Source organism: Urocampus carinirostris, chromosome 16 (assembly GCF_059441175.1).
Source record: "Urocampus carinirostris isolate Australia breed hairy pipefish chromosome 16, RoL_Ucar_1.0, whole genome shotgun sequence".
In the NCBI taxonomy this organism is placed as follows: domain Eukaryota; kingdom Metazoa; phylum Chordata; class Actinopteri; order Syngnathiformes; family Syngnathidae; genus Urocampus; species Urocampus carinirostris.
The window spans coordinates 20527836-20546455 of NC_142364.1; the positions used below are offsets into that span (position 1 = coordinate 20527836).

The 18620-nt window shown below is 39.6% G+C and overlaps 1 protein-coding gene across 1 annotated transcript in view; it reads left to right on the forward strand.

Moving 5' to 3' along the window:
• Positions 1-17566, forward strand: part of ccbe1 (collagen and calcium binding EGF domains 1) — a 43521-nt gene extending 25955 nt beyond the window's left edge. Inside the window, exons 5-11 of the mRNA XM_088356171.1 lie at positions 1743-1880; positions 6373-6485; positions 7129-7225; positions 7887-8026; positions 10135-10170; positions 15353-15388; positions 17146-17566. Of these exons, the coding sequence (XP_088212297.1) occupies positions 1743-1880; positions 6373-6485; positions 7129-7225; positions 7887-8026; positions 10135-10170; positions 15353-15388; positions 17146-17406 (821 nt within the window). The 3' untranslated portion in view covers positions 17407-17566. The remainder of the gene's footprint in view (positions 1-1742; positions 1881-6372; positions 6486-7128; positions 7226-7886; positions 8027-10134; positions 10171-15352; positions 15389-17145) is intronic.
• The last annotated feature ends 1054 nt before the right edge of the window (positions 17567-18620 follow it).

Sequence of the window (18620 nt, forward strand, 5' to 3'; positions counted from 1 at the left end):
CAGTAGGCAGTTAGAGTTAGCTTGATATGCCAGTGCTGGCATTCAGGAATGTGTCTTTTTACACACCCCATTTATGATTGTGTCCTCTTGACATGTTAGAAACCCAGTGAATGTGTCTAAATGTTTTGTAATAAAGACGAAAAGTGTCAAAACACTAGCCAAGTGAGTTTCAAGACTTGAACTGATAACATATAGTCATGAGCTGAAATTGATGTTTCCTGTCTCTCATTGTGTATTCTATTCAAAGAAATATGGAATTAACAATGGCGCTCAAGGTCTCTTTTGGCTACAAAATACAATACAACATAATTATGACTAAATAAAATAGAATATTACAAATGAAAGTATACAAAAAATCTAGGCATGTTTAATTAATATAACACCACTTATTGGGACATTTGTTAGTTTTTTTATCACAGTTAAAAGGTTTTTGTGTACGCACAGTTTCTTAAAGCACCAATGCGTACTATTAACCACTAGATGGCACTGTGTTGCCTGGGCCTAGCGAGGGCCACGGAGCACAGCGTGGCGGCAGGATGCCGGACAAAGATGGTGGCGACCTAAGTGGAGACGCCAAAGCGTCAAATAAATACACATTTCTCGAGCTATGATTTTTTTTTATATATATAAAAATTAACATGTGATATTTTATGTATTTCTGCCTAGTCTTCATACCAGTGTTGTTTGTTTGTTTTTTACTGAATGAAAGTTTATTTATACCACTCGGAGGCACTTAATATTAAACACTCACCCATCTTCTCTCAAAACTGTACTACGACGATTGCTACCATGTAACATCTTATATTAAAGGTGGGCGGCATCATTCGAGGTGTTCTTAGCCTAGATGGTAGTGTGCCCGCTTTGAGACTGGGAGGTCGCTGGTTCGCGCCTCGACTGAGACATACCTAATTGGTATAATGACGGCGCCCTCTGGCTGCGGCTGCATCGACTCGCTACAACGGGTCAGGTGTATCGACATTTCGTTCTGTGTACATTGTTACAAAGAATGACAATACAATGGAAATTATTATTATTATTATTATTAATAATTTCAAAGTACAATATTGTATTTATTAAATATGTGTAAACATTACCCAAGTGAGTTCAAAGAGCTTTTATTTTTTTCCCACCACACCTATCCGCTTTTATCCTACTTATATCTGAGTTGTTCGCGACTCGCAACACATTAAGAGGCAGGAAAGGCAAGAGGGAGGAAGCAGGGTATTGAGAGTGATTTCATGCTCGTGATTGCAGTTTTCTCTTAGTGTAATATGAAAATGGCTAAAGTAAGAAAAGGACTTTTTCAAATACAGTCCAAATGCCAAACCCAAACCCTAAAAGACATTGGGGGAAAAATGAAAAAAGGAAGCGTTAATTCAATCGTGTGGCTGCAATGACGATTTAAGCCAGAATATGGCATCAGCACGTAGAAAATGTTAAATTTTTAGACCACAACGTTAAGCAATTTCAGTCTTTGCTTTATTTTTTTGTCAATTTTCTGTACTATGAAATCTAATTTTGTGTATGTGTATATATATATATATATATATATATATATATATATATATATATATATATATATATATATATATATATATAACAACAAATTCATGTCACTTGTTAAACATTTTGGCTGATCTGAACTTTGTAAATCAAGGAGGAACCAGATTGAGATTAAGCAATAGGGGAAAGTACATTGATCCAATCATAAGTCATATCTGAAATTATTTTTCTCCATCCAGACATTGACGAATGTGCTGACACAAACGCAACGGTGTGTTCCCAAGACTGCGTCAACACGGCTGGGAGTTTCCGTTGCGAGTGCGGACCAGGCTTCTTTCTGGAGGAAGATGGGCAAACGTGCAGCAAAGAAGAGAGAGGTCAGTGCCAGTTTCTATTCATAGTAATCATCCAGTTTTTGTGATGGTTGCGTTCCCAAAATTCCAGCGATACTCAAAACCCGAAGAGTAGAAGCCTTTATTTATTAAATACTTTATTTCACATTGAAGCCAAATAAAAAATCCAATTTACAGGCTCACCAACACTTCTCCACTGTCAAATTATGATCTTTGAAACGTGCTTCTTTTCACACTACTGCATTGATTAAGTGCACGATCCACTTTACTTTAATGATATTTTATCCCCATCATGAGGATGGCAAAAATGTGGTGTAAAAAGAACATACCAAACAACTAATTTAAGTACTGTACTTTATGAACTTTTTTTACAAATAACTTCTGTACTCTGGAATTTTTATTTTAAAATAATCTTGCTACTATATTGCACTATAAATTGGTTGGATGAAATATAATGGGTTGACCGACTTGGACACATGTGCAGATAGAGCGGCTTTCTATTGGGATTTTGGCAAAAATCTCAATTTGGCCCAAGAAAATGATTCATTAATTTGTGTTATTAGTGCAGGGTTACCCCAATGTCGTAAAAATTTGATTAACCCAAATCAAGGCATTAAAAGGTCCTAAGTTTTGACTACAAGTCTTAAATTTTACTCTCAAATGTCTTAAATTTCCCTTGTCTTATCTGCGTGATTGAGCTGATAACTGAATAAAAAGTAAACTAATTAAAGTATGGATTGTTTGTTGTGTCATATTTTTATTTTTTTTCAATTTCCCTGACTTCATTGACTTCCGACCGAAAAATGAAATTTGTTGGAAAATTCAGATGTACGTGTTTTCGGAACTACAGGTGGAGCTTTATGGATCTTGACGTACAGTCAGTGTTTAACCTGCTGTCATCATCGGCGAAACTTTGTGATGGGAAAGTGTAGGTTTAACCCATTATGGTTGAATGATTTCAAGGATAACTGGTTCCTGGCTCTACTAGGGAATGAGTGGGAGGAGTCACCGAGCTGACACCCGAACCCGTTGCCGCGGACTGTGACAGATAGCCGTGGACCTCCATCAGGGAGTCGTCCAGTTGATGTCATGAATCTGTCGCGGCAGTGGCCCGTTCTGCCACCGCAGACGTTTCCAGTTTTGCCACCACAGTCGCCCGCCCCCGCCAGGATCCTAAGAAGACTGGGAGTGCGGTTCCACCGCATGATCACTGTGTCCCTCCCCCCATTCGTTGCCGTACTCGGTCTTGTCCTCTCGGAGGCGGCTCGCGAATCCATACCGGTTGATTCATACCCGTTCCCACTACCCGTGCGTTTTTGCTCATGGCGGTCTTTAAATCCCCACCATCGCAGCCGGTGTATGCCAGAATAGGTACGAGATTGTTCTTTAATTTTATTGCAAATGGTCTTCAAAAAGTCTTAAAAAGTCTTAAATTTGAGTGGAAAAATCCTGAGGGAACCCTGCAGTGTGATGATATATTATTAAATATGTAGAGTATTCAACGTTTGGTCAGAAAATGATCAAGACATGTGACATTGTCAATCACATAGATATGTTATCTGACTGATACTGGTGAAATGTGAGATTGGTGAGGTTACGTTATCTTGCATTTGCTCATCAAAGGTGGCCTTGATCACTCCACCTCTGGGGGTTAGCCCCTCCCAGGAAACCGGAACCGGGAGCTGGTACACGTCTCCCCTCACAAGGGCCGTCTGAATTTTAGCCAGCAATAAGCAAGAGGTAGCTGGGATGGGCTTCAGCACCCCCGTGACCCTACTGAGGATAAGCTGTGCAGATAATGAATGAATGAATGAAAGAAACAAGAGGGCATGTCCTATCAGGAGGAACTGGACCAAGGCCGCCCTGGCCGGTCCTGACCAAGTCTCAGCTCAACTGGCAGCCAGAGAGCCTTGCCAAGTCAGCAGCCAAGCTTCATCAAGTTTGCGGCCAAACCAGTGGGACAAAGCCAGCGACCTCAGAGAAGCCTCAAGCCACAAGGAGTCAACACTTCAACACTCTGCATCCTGTGGTCCCCGTCCCAACCGGCTCTCAAACCTACCATGATTCCTCATCACTCTACAGCCGAGAACCTAAAGACTGGGCCGTCATCTTCATCAAAGCAGAACTTCGCAGAACATCTCTTTGTTGCTAGGTATTGGTATTGGTGTGACGTAAAAGGGGGAACTCTATCAAAATACAGTCACGTAATAATCAAGCCAATGTTGTTGTCCATCCAAATGGTGCCAGTTTAAGTTCTCAACTTCTGTGTTATCTTTATGTCATTTTCCCCATAAGTGTTTTGCATTCTATTTGAGCTTCTTCAGTAGATGATTAGTAAAAGAAAACTCCATAAGAGTGTGGTGGTTATGGAAAATTGCTCTTACTTTCCTTGAGCGTGTTGAGAAGTCCAAGTTTGTTGGCATGTTCTTATGACTTTTGCCCCCAGCCACAGTTGAGCGATATGCTAATATGCCTTTTAGAGAAACTTGAACTTGAAAACTTGAAAAAGATTTGCTTGTACGTAATGAACAGCTTAGACCACAACGTTATTGATGCAAAGACAGACAGGGGCAAAAAAGGGACGGGGCAACTATTTAGCCAATCAGAATGCGGAACACAATGCACAATTAAAATCCGCGGAGTTGTGGAACTGCAAAAAGTAGACCGCAATACAGTGAGTGGTTATTATAATCTGATGCATGAGAGCAGTTAAAAAAGTTTATTGACAAAAACATCCAAGAAGGCTAAAACAATTGAGCGTCTCATGCAAAGTCAAAAATCGTAGGATATAAATATCAAGGGGGAACATAAAACAACAACAAAAAAGAAACAGCAGTAGCAACGTGGGATATGGTCAGGCACTGCCCTTGCTCCAAGAGTGGGCTTTATCGCGCTGTATGCATAAATGTATTATGTATGCACCTGGTAGTCATTACACCCAGTACGTCAGAACAGTTTTTCCTCCCGAGCGTGAACTTTAAACCCATCGACTCCGGGGTCCTTCCCCAGTTTGCCTCTTGAGGAAAACATCACAAAAGGCCCGGAAGATTAAAAATAATAAAAATAAAAACCTTCGCGCCCATTCTGCCGCCAATGAGGCAGTCCTTCCTCCCTAGGGTGTCTCCTCGCTTGAGCAAAAAGCAACGGGGTCCCCACACTGTCAATCTGTTGTATAATGTATGCGCGTGGAAACAAAAGCGCACTCTTTACACTGACCTTTTTCATGATTGTTACTTTAATTATCCATCCTGAGGAGGAATGAAGTTAGAAAAATTCCAACTTTGCTGGTGCCCTGAAAGGGGTGACCCGTGACCAGCGGTTGCCTCTCGAGCCGTGACGTCATACGGCAAAACAGAGCTGTGTGGCTGCCTCCTTCAATACTTGTCAATCAAAGGTTTATTACCGTGAAAAACGGATACAAGTTGTTACTTTTTACTAGGTTTTAAATCATGTGGCTTATACAATAATGCGGCCAATTTATGATCAAGTGGGGCGTTAAGCCTTGTTTGTTTAAAGTCCAAATAGCCGTGCAACATTAACTCAACAGAATTCATATCCTTCGGTCATGAATTAGAAGGGTCTAATGAACTTAGAAACATTTATAGGTGGTCAAAATCATGTCCGTTGTCATGATTACTGATGTGACTCAGCTGTGCCCGCTCCTTTGGCGCCAACTGCCGCGGGTTCTGATTGGCACCCGGTCAGTATTTGAACCCAGTCCTGTCTGTCCTCTTTTGTCAGTCAGTCTGCGAACCTCAGTGAGCACTAGGCAAGCCTTTTTCAACCCTGACTCCCACCTGTCCCTTTTTTGCTCCCGTCTGTCCCCGGCTTCGACCCGTTATGATCCTGACCACGTCTGCTCTCCTATTTTGACTTACAACTTGCTTCCAACCCCGACCACGCCTTGCTCTCCCAGTCCTGGCTACCGACCCGTTATTTTCCCTCCCCGACACCGCCATCGCTCGCTACGGAAGTTCCCCTTCCGTGTTCGGAGCACCATCCGAGTACAAGAGCGACTTGCTTCACGCGTCCAGCGAACACCGGATCGTGGGCGCAGCCCTTTCTCTTTCCTCTAATAAAACTTGTGAGAAACGTAACACAATTTGGTCCTGTTTCCGTTCTGGTCCTGACACCCGTTACAAATGGAATGCCAAAAATCAAGATCATCACAAGCACTGTTGGGAATAAAAAGTTAAGATATGTTTTTTAAACCTAAGACTCTTTTTTTTCCTTTGTAAATCCCATGTTATGACGCGGACACCTGCAGTTTATAGTGCATTTCATGTATATGCAATTTTTTTCTGAATTAAAGTAGTGGGTGCGGCTTGAAATCAGTTTTTACGACATATTTGTTGTGTCAGAAGGTACGTAACCAAGATTGCGCTCGTCCATTCCAATTATACAATCCACGGGGGGAAACAAAATATCCTTTCGTGCATCTTTTAAGCAAATGCTATTGATGTGTTTTCTCAAATGTTGTGTTATTTAGTATGCCCTAATGACAAATTGTCAACAGCTCTGCATCATGTCTTGGAGAATCCTGATAACGTCATGAACACTGGGACTTGCTCTGCCACGTGTGATGACTTCCAGCAGATCAAGACTACAGTGTTGCAGCTAAAACAGAAGGTGAGCGCCACTGGTGTGCGCAGGTAGGCAGAAGGTGGTGAATTGCCCTCTATTTCTTTTATAAAAGTTTGTTTTTGTTTTTTTTTACAATTTTTTTCACAGTGTCTTATATTTTTTTATCATTAACCATTTGTACATTTAGGATTTCAGCAACTTTAGAGTAAACAATTGTTCTTTTTACTGTCCGGTTTGTTCACCCTATGGCTTTTTTGTGTATGACTCAAGAAAGCATCTATTTCAACATTTATTTTTCCTTCCAATTCTAGCTGATTGCTGGAGTCACATGTAAACAGCCGCCTGGAGGTGCAATATATGTTTTTATTTTTAACTTTACAGAAGAGCACGCACGGTCACATTTCACGTCACTTGATGTCTTTCTCCAAATTGGACAGCTTGAGAAAAAGTAATCGGCAAGCTCGCATTTCCCTCCAGGAATCCATCTGCCACTGTTGGCACAGTTCGCCTGATGAATTGCTTCCAGTCATGTGTTACCACGGCACTGTACACAATGCTCATAATGTTAGGTACAAGGCCACCACAAAATATTTTGCCGTTATAGTTTTTTTTTTTTTTTATGAGTTAGTGGCCTATCATGCATTATTTTGCATGCAAATTATTCTGTTTTTTCTTTCCTTTACTCAAGATACTGTCTAGCTGTTCTGATGTTCCGGAGCAGAGAACTAATGACAAAACCCCAGCTGACTTTTTAACTGGACCACCAGGCCTGCCTGGTCCCCCAGGTAAAAGTGCCGCCTAACATCCTGGAAACTTCATTAATTACAAAGTAAAGGGACTTATTTGAGAAAGAACACACGCAGGTCAAGCGTTAACTGAGCAAAATGTCTAATTAAAACCAGGAAAATTATGGACAAAATGAAAATTACTTGAAGTTTTTAACATGGTCATTAATATTATTCTCTAAACACAGGTTTTACTATTATTAATAATTATACAAGATGCATTATTTACTGTTTACAACTTTACAAAGCTCCATTCATGTGAGATTTTTGTACATGTACACATTATTCTGTTCAAGTACATGTTATTTTATATCACAAACGTAATCATTTTCCGTCAGTTAATCGGTCAGTCTCAATATCAAATTGTGACCTGGGTATAGGCTTAGAATAGAAAAATGAAATATTAATATTGATATAAAGTGGGCATTGATTATGATGATGATATCTAATATATATATATATATATATATATATATATATATATATATATATATATATATATATATATATATATATACATCAAATCAGAATATAATATATATTGCATTATGTCATATTTACGTTGTTTTCCTGTTAAAGAAACAATGAATTATTGATTAAAACAAAAATCATGTCTGTATATTGACTTTCTTTTTTGTTTTGTTTTTTTGTTTTTCCTTAGGTGATCCAGGACCTGAGGGAAAAGCCGGATCTGAAGGACAGCCAGGATCTCAGGGCCCCCCTGGACCGAGGGGCCTGATGGGCCCCATGGGACCAACTCCAGACTTGTCACACATCAAACGAGGTCCTCGGGGACCTGTTGTAAGTTGATAATCCGTGTCCAGCGATTCTTTTTTACAATAGTCGCTGGTTAACATTTTTTCACTTTCGGTAATATAACCAATATTATCTTGAATAATTGGCTTTTTGTCAGTACGTACAGGTGTAACGAAATTGTCGGGATTCTCCTTTCAGAGCAAGTAAAACAATTGAAAAGGTATAAAAGTGCCTTAAAAAATATATATATATTTTATATATATATATATATATATATATATATATATATATATATATATATATGCAACTTCACAATGAACAATTGTGCAGTACATTGTTCGCTTTAACTTGAAAATTACTTCAATGATAAATTAAGCAATCCCATTCAAACTTATTTACATAGCCTAAGGGAAGTTTAGCTTTTCCACTGCTTTTGCCTAAGTATGAATATTTTCTGATGTTTTTTTTTCCAATTTCGTAACTATATTCTTATAACATACACGTTTTTAATTTATAAGCATGCAAGTCTCTTGACAATCCCACATCTTTATTTCACGTTTAAATGGATTCTTGTTGCATAGTGACTTTGCATAAATCAGTTTGAGTATGAGATCACTTGAAAATATTTGGACCTGATTAATGGTTATTAATACAATCATTAAAATCGGATACATTTCATCTTTGAGCTTGACCTATTGTGTGGAAAAACGACAAAGGGTTAATTAATTGTCAAGTGGTTTTCTTTGGCTGGTTCGCTTTCACTGCCCGCAAGCGTCACCCTTTCATGTTGATTAGTCGGAGCGGGACACAGACCAAGAATGTGCAAGATGTGGTGGTGCATTGCCTCCTTGATGAATGACACTATCGGCACCTGCAATCACATGAGCTAGCGGCGTCAACTGGGCCAAAAACTCCCCAATCCCTTCAGTGAGCTTTCGGAGGTTTTTAATTATGTGCAATATGCTCGTGTGAGAGAAACTTTTAATCCTGATTAGAGGTCTGTCTATGTTGTCTGTTATACTGATACTAGTACATGGAGGCCTTAGCCGTCAGCTTGAAAGCGGAGGATAGCTTTTGACTCCTGTTTACTCCAGTGTAAGGAAGGGTACGGAAAACCAGTATTTACAGTCGTTACAGTTCCTAGTTACCTTATTTAGAATGTAACTAAGTTATCCCCCAGTTTACTAACACCAAAAGGTAGCGCATTACACTGAAAGTTACAAATAAGTAGTCACAAATAACCTTATACACTCCCATAGAAGCAAACTCCTTAAAACTGCTTTAAAGGCATGCTAGAATTTATGTGCAGTTTTTAGATACGCTTGAATAAATTCTTCTCTTTTCAAATTTTTGGGGGTTTGGGTTGGCCTTTCGACTGTATTTAAATCAGTCCTTTTATTACTTTCACCATTTTCATGCTATACTGTTTCCTGTATTCCCTCTCCGGTATTGTTCCTGTTTATTTTTGTCCTGTTTAATATCGGTTTCCAATTTTGTTCCCGTCTATTTTTGTCCTGTTTATTACTCTCTCCAGTTTTCGTTCCCGTCTAGTTTGTCCTGCTTATTTGCGATATCCTGCTTCATTATCAATCCTGTCCGTCTGTTCTGTCCTGTATCGACCCCATCTGTCGGATATCTACTCGGGCAATTGGTATCAATCTCGTCGGCCTCTGGCTTCCTATCATTTCACGCCAGACTGCTGCCTTACGTGCATGACTCCCCATTTCCCGTAAGATAAAATGTTTGTGTGAGAACGTCACGCGTTTGGGTCATGATCCTGTTCAGGTTCATGACATTATTTTTAATATACAGTCATTATTCTTTCTGCTTACTAGGAGATAAAGTCAAACAGAACCATTTTTGTTACTTTACAAGATAAATAAATTTAAAATGTATTAAAATTAAAACTTCTACAAATGGTTCAAAACATCCCAAACTAGTATCCTACCATTCAACTTTAAAATTGACTTTTCTTTCAAATGTGTCTGGTAAACATAAGGGGACCTGAAATCCAACTAAATTCTTCATCAAGATTAACAATCAATGTACCATTGCTCTCCTTTACTTGAATGTAAACCATCCTAAATGAAAATGCTGACTGCCATAAGTTATCTCTTAGTAATAAAAATTAAGTCGTTGTCTCTATTCAACAGGGGCCTCCAGGAGCGGCAGGACAAGATGGACACAAGGTGAGAATACCTTTCGGAAACGAGTTTTACTATGATTAATACTATGATTGTTCGCAGTCCAAGTTGCATTTGGATTGAAGACGAATGAGTGATTATTTATGATGTGTGCAATATGCTCAAGTGCAAACACATTTCTTGCCCCGTGAAAATCCGAAGCGTACCAACCCCTCAGGGGATGAACAGTTTGGATTGTTCAAGTAGCCGTTAACTTTTTCCTGATCGGTCTTAAGAAAACCTTGCAGCTCTCTCGGCACGTCTGGAATATTTCAGGCTTTTTTTTTTACCCCCCGAGGAACTCGAATGGTTCACTTTGTCAGGAAGCCAAAAGGGCTTGAGGATGCTCCAAACTTCACGTTGAGAGGTCTGTTAAGGTTTACAGCCTTCTGTCTCGTTTCTGATGTTTTTTTTTGTCTCAGACAGAACAAGGCTAGATTTACACCCATGCTTATTGAGCAACAGAAGACTTTAAAAAAATGTTTTATAAAAACTCCTAACATTACATGTCTCTTTATAATAAGTAATCTGTGTGACAGCCCAGTTTAAAATATATATATATAAACAAAACTCGTAAAATTATGTCCCATAAAATTATAAGTATAATGGTTGCCTTATTCTGGTGATGCCAGCAGTTTTTAAAATATTGTCTGATCGGAGACTCAGATTTGATTTAATGTTACAATGCACACAAATATAAAACTGGATGGATGGATGGATGGATGGATGGATGGATGGATGGATGGATGGATGGATGGATGGATGGATGGATGGATGGATGGATGGATGGATGGATGGATGGATGGATGGATGGATGGATGGATGGATGGATGGATAGATAGATAGATAGATAGATAGATAGATAGATAGATAGATAGATAGATAGATACTCTTCCGTTTGGAAATGATGCTGTGTAGTGGATGTGATGAATTGTCCATGATTGCAGCTTTTTCAGTGCCCGTCTCTCAGCTACAGTTGTCAGGATGTCCAGCACTGTGCCCACAACAGAGCCCGCTTTCCTCACCAGTTTATTAAGTCCAGAGGCATCCTTCTTCTTGGCGCTGCCTCGCCAACACGATGCAGCATAGAAGAGGGCGCTTGCCACAACAGTCTCATAGAGCATTTGTAGGAGCTTTTTGCAGATGTTGAAGGACACCAGCCTTCTGATGAAATACAGTCGGCTTTGACTTTTCCTGCATAGAGCTTCTGTGTTGGCAGTCCAGTCCAGTTTATTGTCCAGCTGCACACCCAGGTATTTGTAGGTCTGGACAAATTATCCTTTGATGGTTACAGGAACCGGGTGAGTTCTAGTTCTCCTGAAGTCCACCACCATCTCCCTGGTCTTGGTGGTGTTCAGGTGCAGGTGGTTAGCGTCGCTCCATTGGACAAAGTCCTGAATCAATTTTCTGTACTCTTCCCCCTGCCCACTTCTGATACATCCCACGATAGCAGTGTCATCAGCAAACATCTGCACGTGGCAGGACTCAGAGTTGTACTGGTAGTCCGACGTATACAGGGTGAATAGGAACGGAGAGAGCAAGGCCCCCTGTGGCGATCCTGTGCTGCTGACCACAGTGTCCAATGTACAGCTCCCCTGTTTCACATACTCGGGTCTGCCTGTCAGGTAGTCTGTAATCGATGCTACAAGGTGTGAGCTTACTCCCATCTCTGTCTGTTTACCACTAAGTAGCAGAGGCTGTATGGTGTTGAAGGCACTGGAGAAGTCCAAAAATGCAATCCTCACAGCACCCTTGCCCCTGTCCTGGTGAGAGAGGTGTAGCATGTAGACTATAGCATCCTCCACTCCCACCTTCTCCTGGTGGGCAAATTGCAGAGGGTCGATGGCATGGCAGACCTGTGGCCTTAGGTGGTGCAGCAGCAACCGTTCCATGGTTTTCATCACATGTGATGTCAGGGCGACCGGCCTGGAGTCGTTGAGTTCCTCAGGTCTTGATTTCTTTGGGACTGGGATGATGGAGGATGTTTTCCACAGCTGGGGGACCCTCCCCTGTTCCAGGCTCAGGTTGAAGATGCGCTGTAGAGGGTCTCCCAGCTCCAACGGACAGGCATTCAGCAGTCGGGGGGATACTCCATCTGGACCAGCTGCTTTGCTGTTTCGCAGCCTCCTACTACAACTAACACTTACATTTATCAGGGTCCGTTTGTGTGCTTGAAGTCCTTTAAATGCTTGAATTTTTATGTTTTGTTTTCAGGGATTGAAATGTGCTTGAATTTTAGGTGAAGTGCTTGTAAATACTTGATATTGCTGCCATGTTTCTTAACAAGTCTGCTTACACATGGTATTAGTTTGCCTGGCATAGTCCTACTACACGTCATCGCCCCTACAAGGACGCGCCCAAAAGGACCCAGTGCGTGCTAGACCTAGAGAGGGCACTATAAAATGTGTATAAGTGCAAGGATTACGCATCAGTCATGCACATTAGTTTAGGACCATACAAAAAAATAAGGCCAGGTTTCCTATAGGTAAATTGTAATGGGAAGAACCTCCTGCAACTGAAAATGTAAGCTACATAATACAGTTTTGTCTCAAAATTACATGCGTATGGTTCAGATTCACAAACATATTTGTATTCGTAACTATATCTAAAAGGAATATATCTTGATAAATGCAAATCACATATGTAAATTGCAGATATATTTATGGCTCTGCAAAATGCATGATCCACACCAGACCTTCTCTTTTAATGGTACTGGAGGAATTGGAAATTTTCTTTTTGAAAGTCCTTCAAAAGTGCTTGACTTCGGCCATAATATGGTGTACGAACCTTGATTTATAGTTTTTTTCTCATAATACTAATAATTTCCATGAACTATTATAACTTTAATCTGTTTTGGTAGAAAATTTCATGTAAAGTGTCACATCTATTATTTTCCTACCATAGAAGTATGTTACTTATTTTTTATCTTAACTTAAGACACCTTTTTTTGTTTTGTGTATAATACCATAAACAGGTAACAGATTTCAAAGTTTATGTGTCACCACAACAATAATGTCACTAACATAATATTTATGAGTTAATAGTCTGACTTAAAGTCATTTGTTTGAACTACCACATATATTCTGACTGATACTGACTCTTGAATAGTCATTGATATCAACACAAGATATGACAAATATATGTTCAAAATCCCTTTCAACCGAAAAATGAATTATAATTTTAGATAAATGCCTATCATGAAATTATTGACAAAATAATTCTGCTATATTTTGTTTGTAGTTCCTGATTATAACACATCCACTAGAGGGCAGCCATATGAATAACGTGCAGTGATAGTTAAAGGTGTGTATTATTTGACAACTTGATGTCACTGTTCGGTGTAGTGCAACCAAAGGCACGTGCTAAAAAGCACAAGGACCAATACAATCTATGTTGACTCAGGGTGACCACACCATTTTACTCCTCATTTTCTTGATCAGCCTTTTTCAGGTTTTTGGGTTCTTGTAACAGCAAGATGGCAATTATGTCAGCTCTTTAGGTGAGGCTCATGTTATGTCAAATAAATTCTGATTTTTCGACTTAAGTATTTTTTAAAGCATTTTTTTTGTCATGACCAGAACGGAAACAGGACCCACTCGTGTAACGTTTCTCACAGTTTTATTAGGAAGAAGGGAGAGGGTTGCACACACGATCCGGTGATCGCTGGTCGCGGGGAGCAGGTCGCTCTGAATGCGGAAGTGGGACTTCCGTGGCGATCGATGGCAGTGTCGGGAACGGACAAAACGGGTCAGTAGCCAGGATAGAAGATCAAAAACGTGATCGGGAACGGAAACAAGTCGAAAGCCGGGAGAGGAGAGTATACTTGGTCGAGATCAAAAACGGATCGTTATCCAGGACGGGAGAACAGACGTGGTTGAGATCAAAACAGATTGTAACTTGGGACGGGAGAGCAGACGTGGTCGAGATCAAAACAGATCGTAACGGGAGACAAACAGGAGCAAAAATCAGGACAGGCGAAAAAGGGCTTGCCGTGTAAAAACAGATTCGCAGACGGACCGACAAAAGGGGACTGACAGGACCGAGTTTAAATACTGGCAGGGAGCCAATCTGTCAACAAGCTGCAGCTGGCGCCACACGGGCGGGGCCAATTGGGCGCCATGGCAACCGTGACAGTTTTGTATTATTGTTCATGTTTTATTCCTTATTCAAATCAATATTTCTTTTAATAACGCAAATCTATTTTACAAATAGGAGGTGCTAAATAATACTTTCTGTCCTTTTAAAACAGGGGTGTTAAACTTATGGTCACTACGGGCATAAGTGTAATGTTATATTTCTGACTTAACTTATTTTGTAAATTTAACAAAATATATTTGAGTGGTATGCAAAATGATTGTTATTACTCCTTGTAAAATAACTCTTTATTAAATTCACAAATATTATAGGTATGCTAATATGTTTTGTCCTGGGTGCCATGAAATCCCGAATCGACTGTAACTGAAATCTGCTCAAATTGTTTTTTATTTTTATTTCAGCTACGTTTAGTGTCTTTGACGTGACTCGTCCTGGTCATTTTCCACAGTCGGGACACTCATTCTGTCTGGAATACAGCGCTGAGAAGCGTAGAAAAAAACGAGTGCTCGTTCACAAATAGATTTTGCCGGGGAGTCAAAATTAGCCACACCACTCGATACTATTTAACATAAAATTGCTCGGAAATGCATCAACCGTACCTTGTAAAAAATGCTTGTTGTAAATACTTTTGCAAGGCACTGTATGACAAAAAATATTATTTCTTTATTGAGTTTTGATAAAGTTATGACATCTTTTGGAAGGACGCCATCCAGTTTATTACCGATTTGCTCAGCTTAGCGGCTCGTCGGTGTTTTAGGGACCTGAGCCAGTTTGCAGAATCTTTCAATTTTCCCGCAACGGCCATGTTTGTGTGGATAGATCGGTGAGTGATGCTAATCTGTCTCTCCGAGTAACAAATCCAAACCATCTGCCAAAACAATCACAGCCCCAGTGTGACCCCCCCCAAAACCCCTCACCCCAAACCACATCAGCGGCCAGGCGAAGAAGTGCTACCGTAGATCAACAGCGATTGCTCACGGTTACGCTTACACCCGTTCAAGGAACGGAGAGAGAGTGCGATATTATGAATTCCTCTCATGCGCCCCTTTACTCAAATTTATCTAAACTAAATATTTGTTTCTTTGCCCTCCAGGGGGAGCGAGGAGCAACTGGGCTTGTTGGACCTCCAGTAAGACAATCACCACCTTTATCAACGTTATGCATGCGCTAAAGAAATCTGTTGCTGTGTTTTCAGAGCCGCTAACAGACAGTTTTGAAAATAAACAGCGTTATTAGATAGGATATAGAAATGCATCTCATCTACCATAACCACTATGCTATTCATTTTACCTGATCTTTATTATGAGAAAAAATGGAAAACATGTATTTATTTGCTGATTTATTTAACTCTTATTCTGGGAATATTAAATTCATGTTCTCCGAAAACTTTAACTTCTACCGTAATTTTTTAACCAAACAAATATTTAAGGAACTTCCAAAAATCAGAAAACTGTTCGGTAATTGTAATGGTGATTTCTAAATATATATCAATACATTGGCATAAAAAAATGGCACTTGTTGTTTCACAAAAGAAAAATTCAAATTATAATTACCAAAAATATTTTTTTTTATGTATGGAATTTTCTGTATGAAGCAGAATATATGGGATAGATGGATGGATGGATGGATGGATGGATGGATGGATGGATGGATCTAGCCTGCCCATGACTGAAGTAATAATATATTGTAAAATAAAATTGCTATCATCTAAAAATATATTAGAAGTAATTATTGTGTTACTCCATAATATAATTTGGCGTTATTTTAACACAAAATGTATTTTTTTCTAGTAGAGTTGTTCGTTCGTTGTTGTTTGTTTGAGACCAGGGGTCAGGAACCTATTGCACGCGAGCCAGATGGGGCTCTTTTCATGAGTACATCTCGTTCGAAGATAAAGTTTGGCTGTATTACACCAACAAACCCCATTTTGACTGAATGTTGCTTAGTAAACCTTTATATACAAGCTCATTAAACAATGTATTTTCACGATTGAGACACAGAAAACCCACAGAACAAACTGTAAATACCCATAAATACCAGTAAAGCCTCCGGAGCAATTTGATTTAGTTAGCGGTATAGATGGGCGAGCTACGGGCTCATAGTGCAAGCACTCGCGTCTCTCTAAATATTTCAGTATCTCTCTCTCGTTTGCAGTAGTTTCTGATATTTTACTAAATAACTGGAACAAAGGCCATGGCATTATTAGTATTTCATAAATGATATAAAACATCAAAAGTCACACAATGAAATGCGCTGAAGGGGTGGGGGGATTAGGAGGGTATTTTGTGGCACAACACCGGTAATTTATAAAAACACCTGAAAAGAGACTTGAAAAATTGTCACCAAAAATAAAATCATAATCTGTAAAATTCAAGCTAGAGTTATTAGAGTTTATTATTTACAACATTACCAACATTACCAGGCATGTCAATCATATAACGTTAGTATACCATACACTAATTCAGCCTGTTTTTCTGTATTTCATTCATAGTATTTATATTTTTCAACTAAATGCCAAGGTGTTTTTGGAGTTCATTAATTAAATTTGCCCAAGAAATACAGCTTATACTTCAGGAGAGAATTATACATGTTTTTTTTTTCCTTCTTAACTATCCATTTTTTGGCTGGTGCGACTTATACTCTGGAGCAATTTATAGTCCAGAAAATACGATGCTTATTGTAAAATGGCCATTAGGGGACAGCTGTTACAAATATCAGCCACTGATACCGACACCTGGTATCTGTATTTCTCCCTCCCTGTTTCCTATTATAAGTATCATCTGCAATTTCACACCCAGATCTTCAGTACCTAATGCATGTCACTCCAGAAAGTTTGAAAACTTACCATCGCCAATAATAAAGCTTCTGCCTTATTTTTGGCCATAGGGCCCTCCAGGGTCCTTCGATTTCCTGCTGCTGCTCATGGCCGACATCCGCAACGACATCGCCGACCTTCAGCTCAAAGTGTACGGCAGAGCTCCCCTCTACCCGGGGGAGGAGTTAGCCGCCGCGCCCGATATCTGGCGAGACAGCCAGGACGCAGGCTCGGGCGGGGACATCCCAGAGACGTTACCGCCGCCTCCACACTCCAAGAGGACCCGCAAGAGGAAACCTCCACGAGGCACAACAAACAACCAGGGAATCTAAATAGTCAACGTGAGGTGTTAATATATATTTTTGATATTTGAAAGGTATTATAAGCTTTTTGGGTCGCGGATGTTTATTTTTATATGGTAAATGACCGAAACAATTATGTGATATCTATAACTATAACTCATTTTGTAATTATTAAATATTATTTATTTATTGTGGTATTACAGTATTTTTGTGTTTAAAGTTACCTAATTTTTGGGATTTTCCTCTTTCTTTTCTCATAATACATATAAATACTGTCAAGAACCCGAACAGAAGGAGAACCCAAATGCGTGATGTTTCTCACACAAGCTTTTATTTTACGGTAAATGGGGCAGTCATGCACGTTAGCCCAAACCCCAGTGATTCGGCGATCGTTGGACGGAAGACGTAAGGCAGCCTTCTGGCGTGAAATGACAGGAAGCCAGAGGCCGTTGAGATCGATGCCAATTGCCCAAGCAGATATCGTACAGATGGGGCAATACCAGATAGGACGGGACAGACAGGATTGATATCAAAACTGGATATTGAAATTAAACAGGACAAACTCGATGGGAACATAACTGGAGATCGATATTAAACAGGAAAAATAGATAGGAAAAATACCGTACAGGAAAGGCAGGCAGGGAACCAGACAGAGTCAAAACCCACGTCTTGCAGGCCAGAGGATCGTTGACGGACTGACAAAGGGTGAGAGAGAGCACTGAGCTTAAATAGAAGGGAAGCCAATTTGTCAATGAGCCGAAGATGGCCCCACACGGGCGGGGTCAATTGGGCGCCATGGCAACTGTGACATATACATTTTATACATATATATATATATATATATATATACATATATATATATATATATATACATATATATATATATATATATATATATATATATATATATATATATATATATATATATATATATACCTTAAACCCCTAATTAGACAGAAATATATAAGTGCTTCATAACCCAGTGCGCCTTATGTACTGTGGAATATGTTGGATAAGATGGGAAATGCATACATTATTCATAGGTGTGAGTTACTACACAAGGTTTTATGGTATAATTTTGTATTTGAGCAATGATTGATAAATCAATAATCATTGCTGGCCAAAATCGCAACACATTGTATGCAAATGGAGCTGATCATCATTCGTGGCAACATTTAACTTCCATACTGTTCTGTGTGTGTAGTCTTTTGTCATGTCTTTTTTATATATTTTTTTAGGCACAC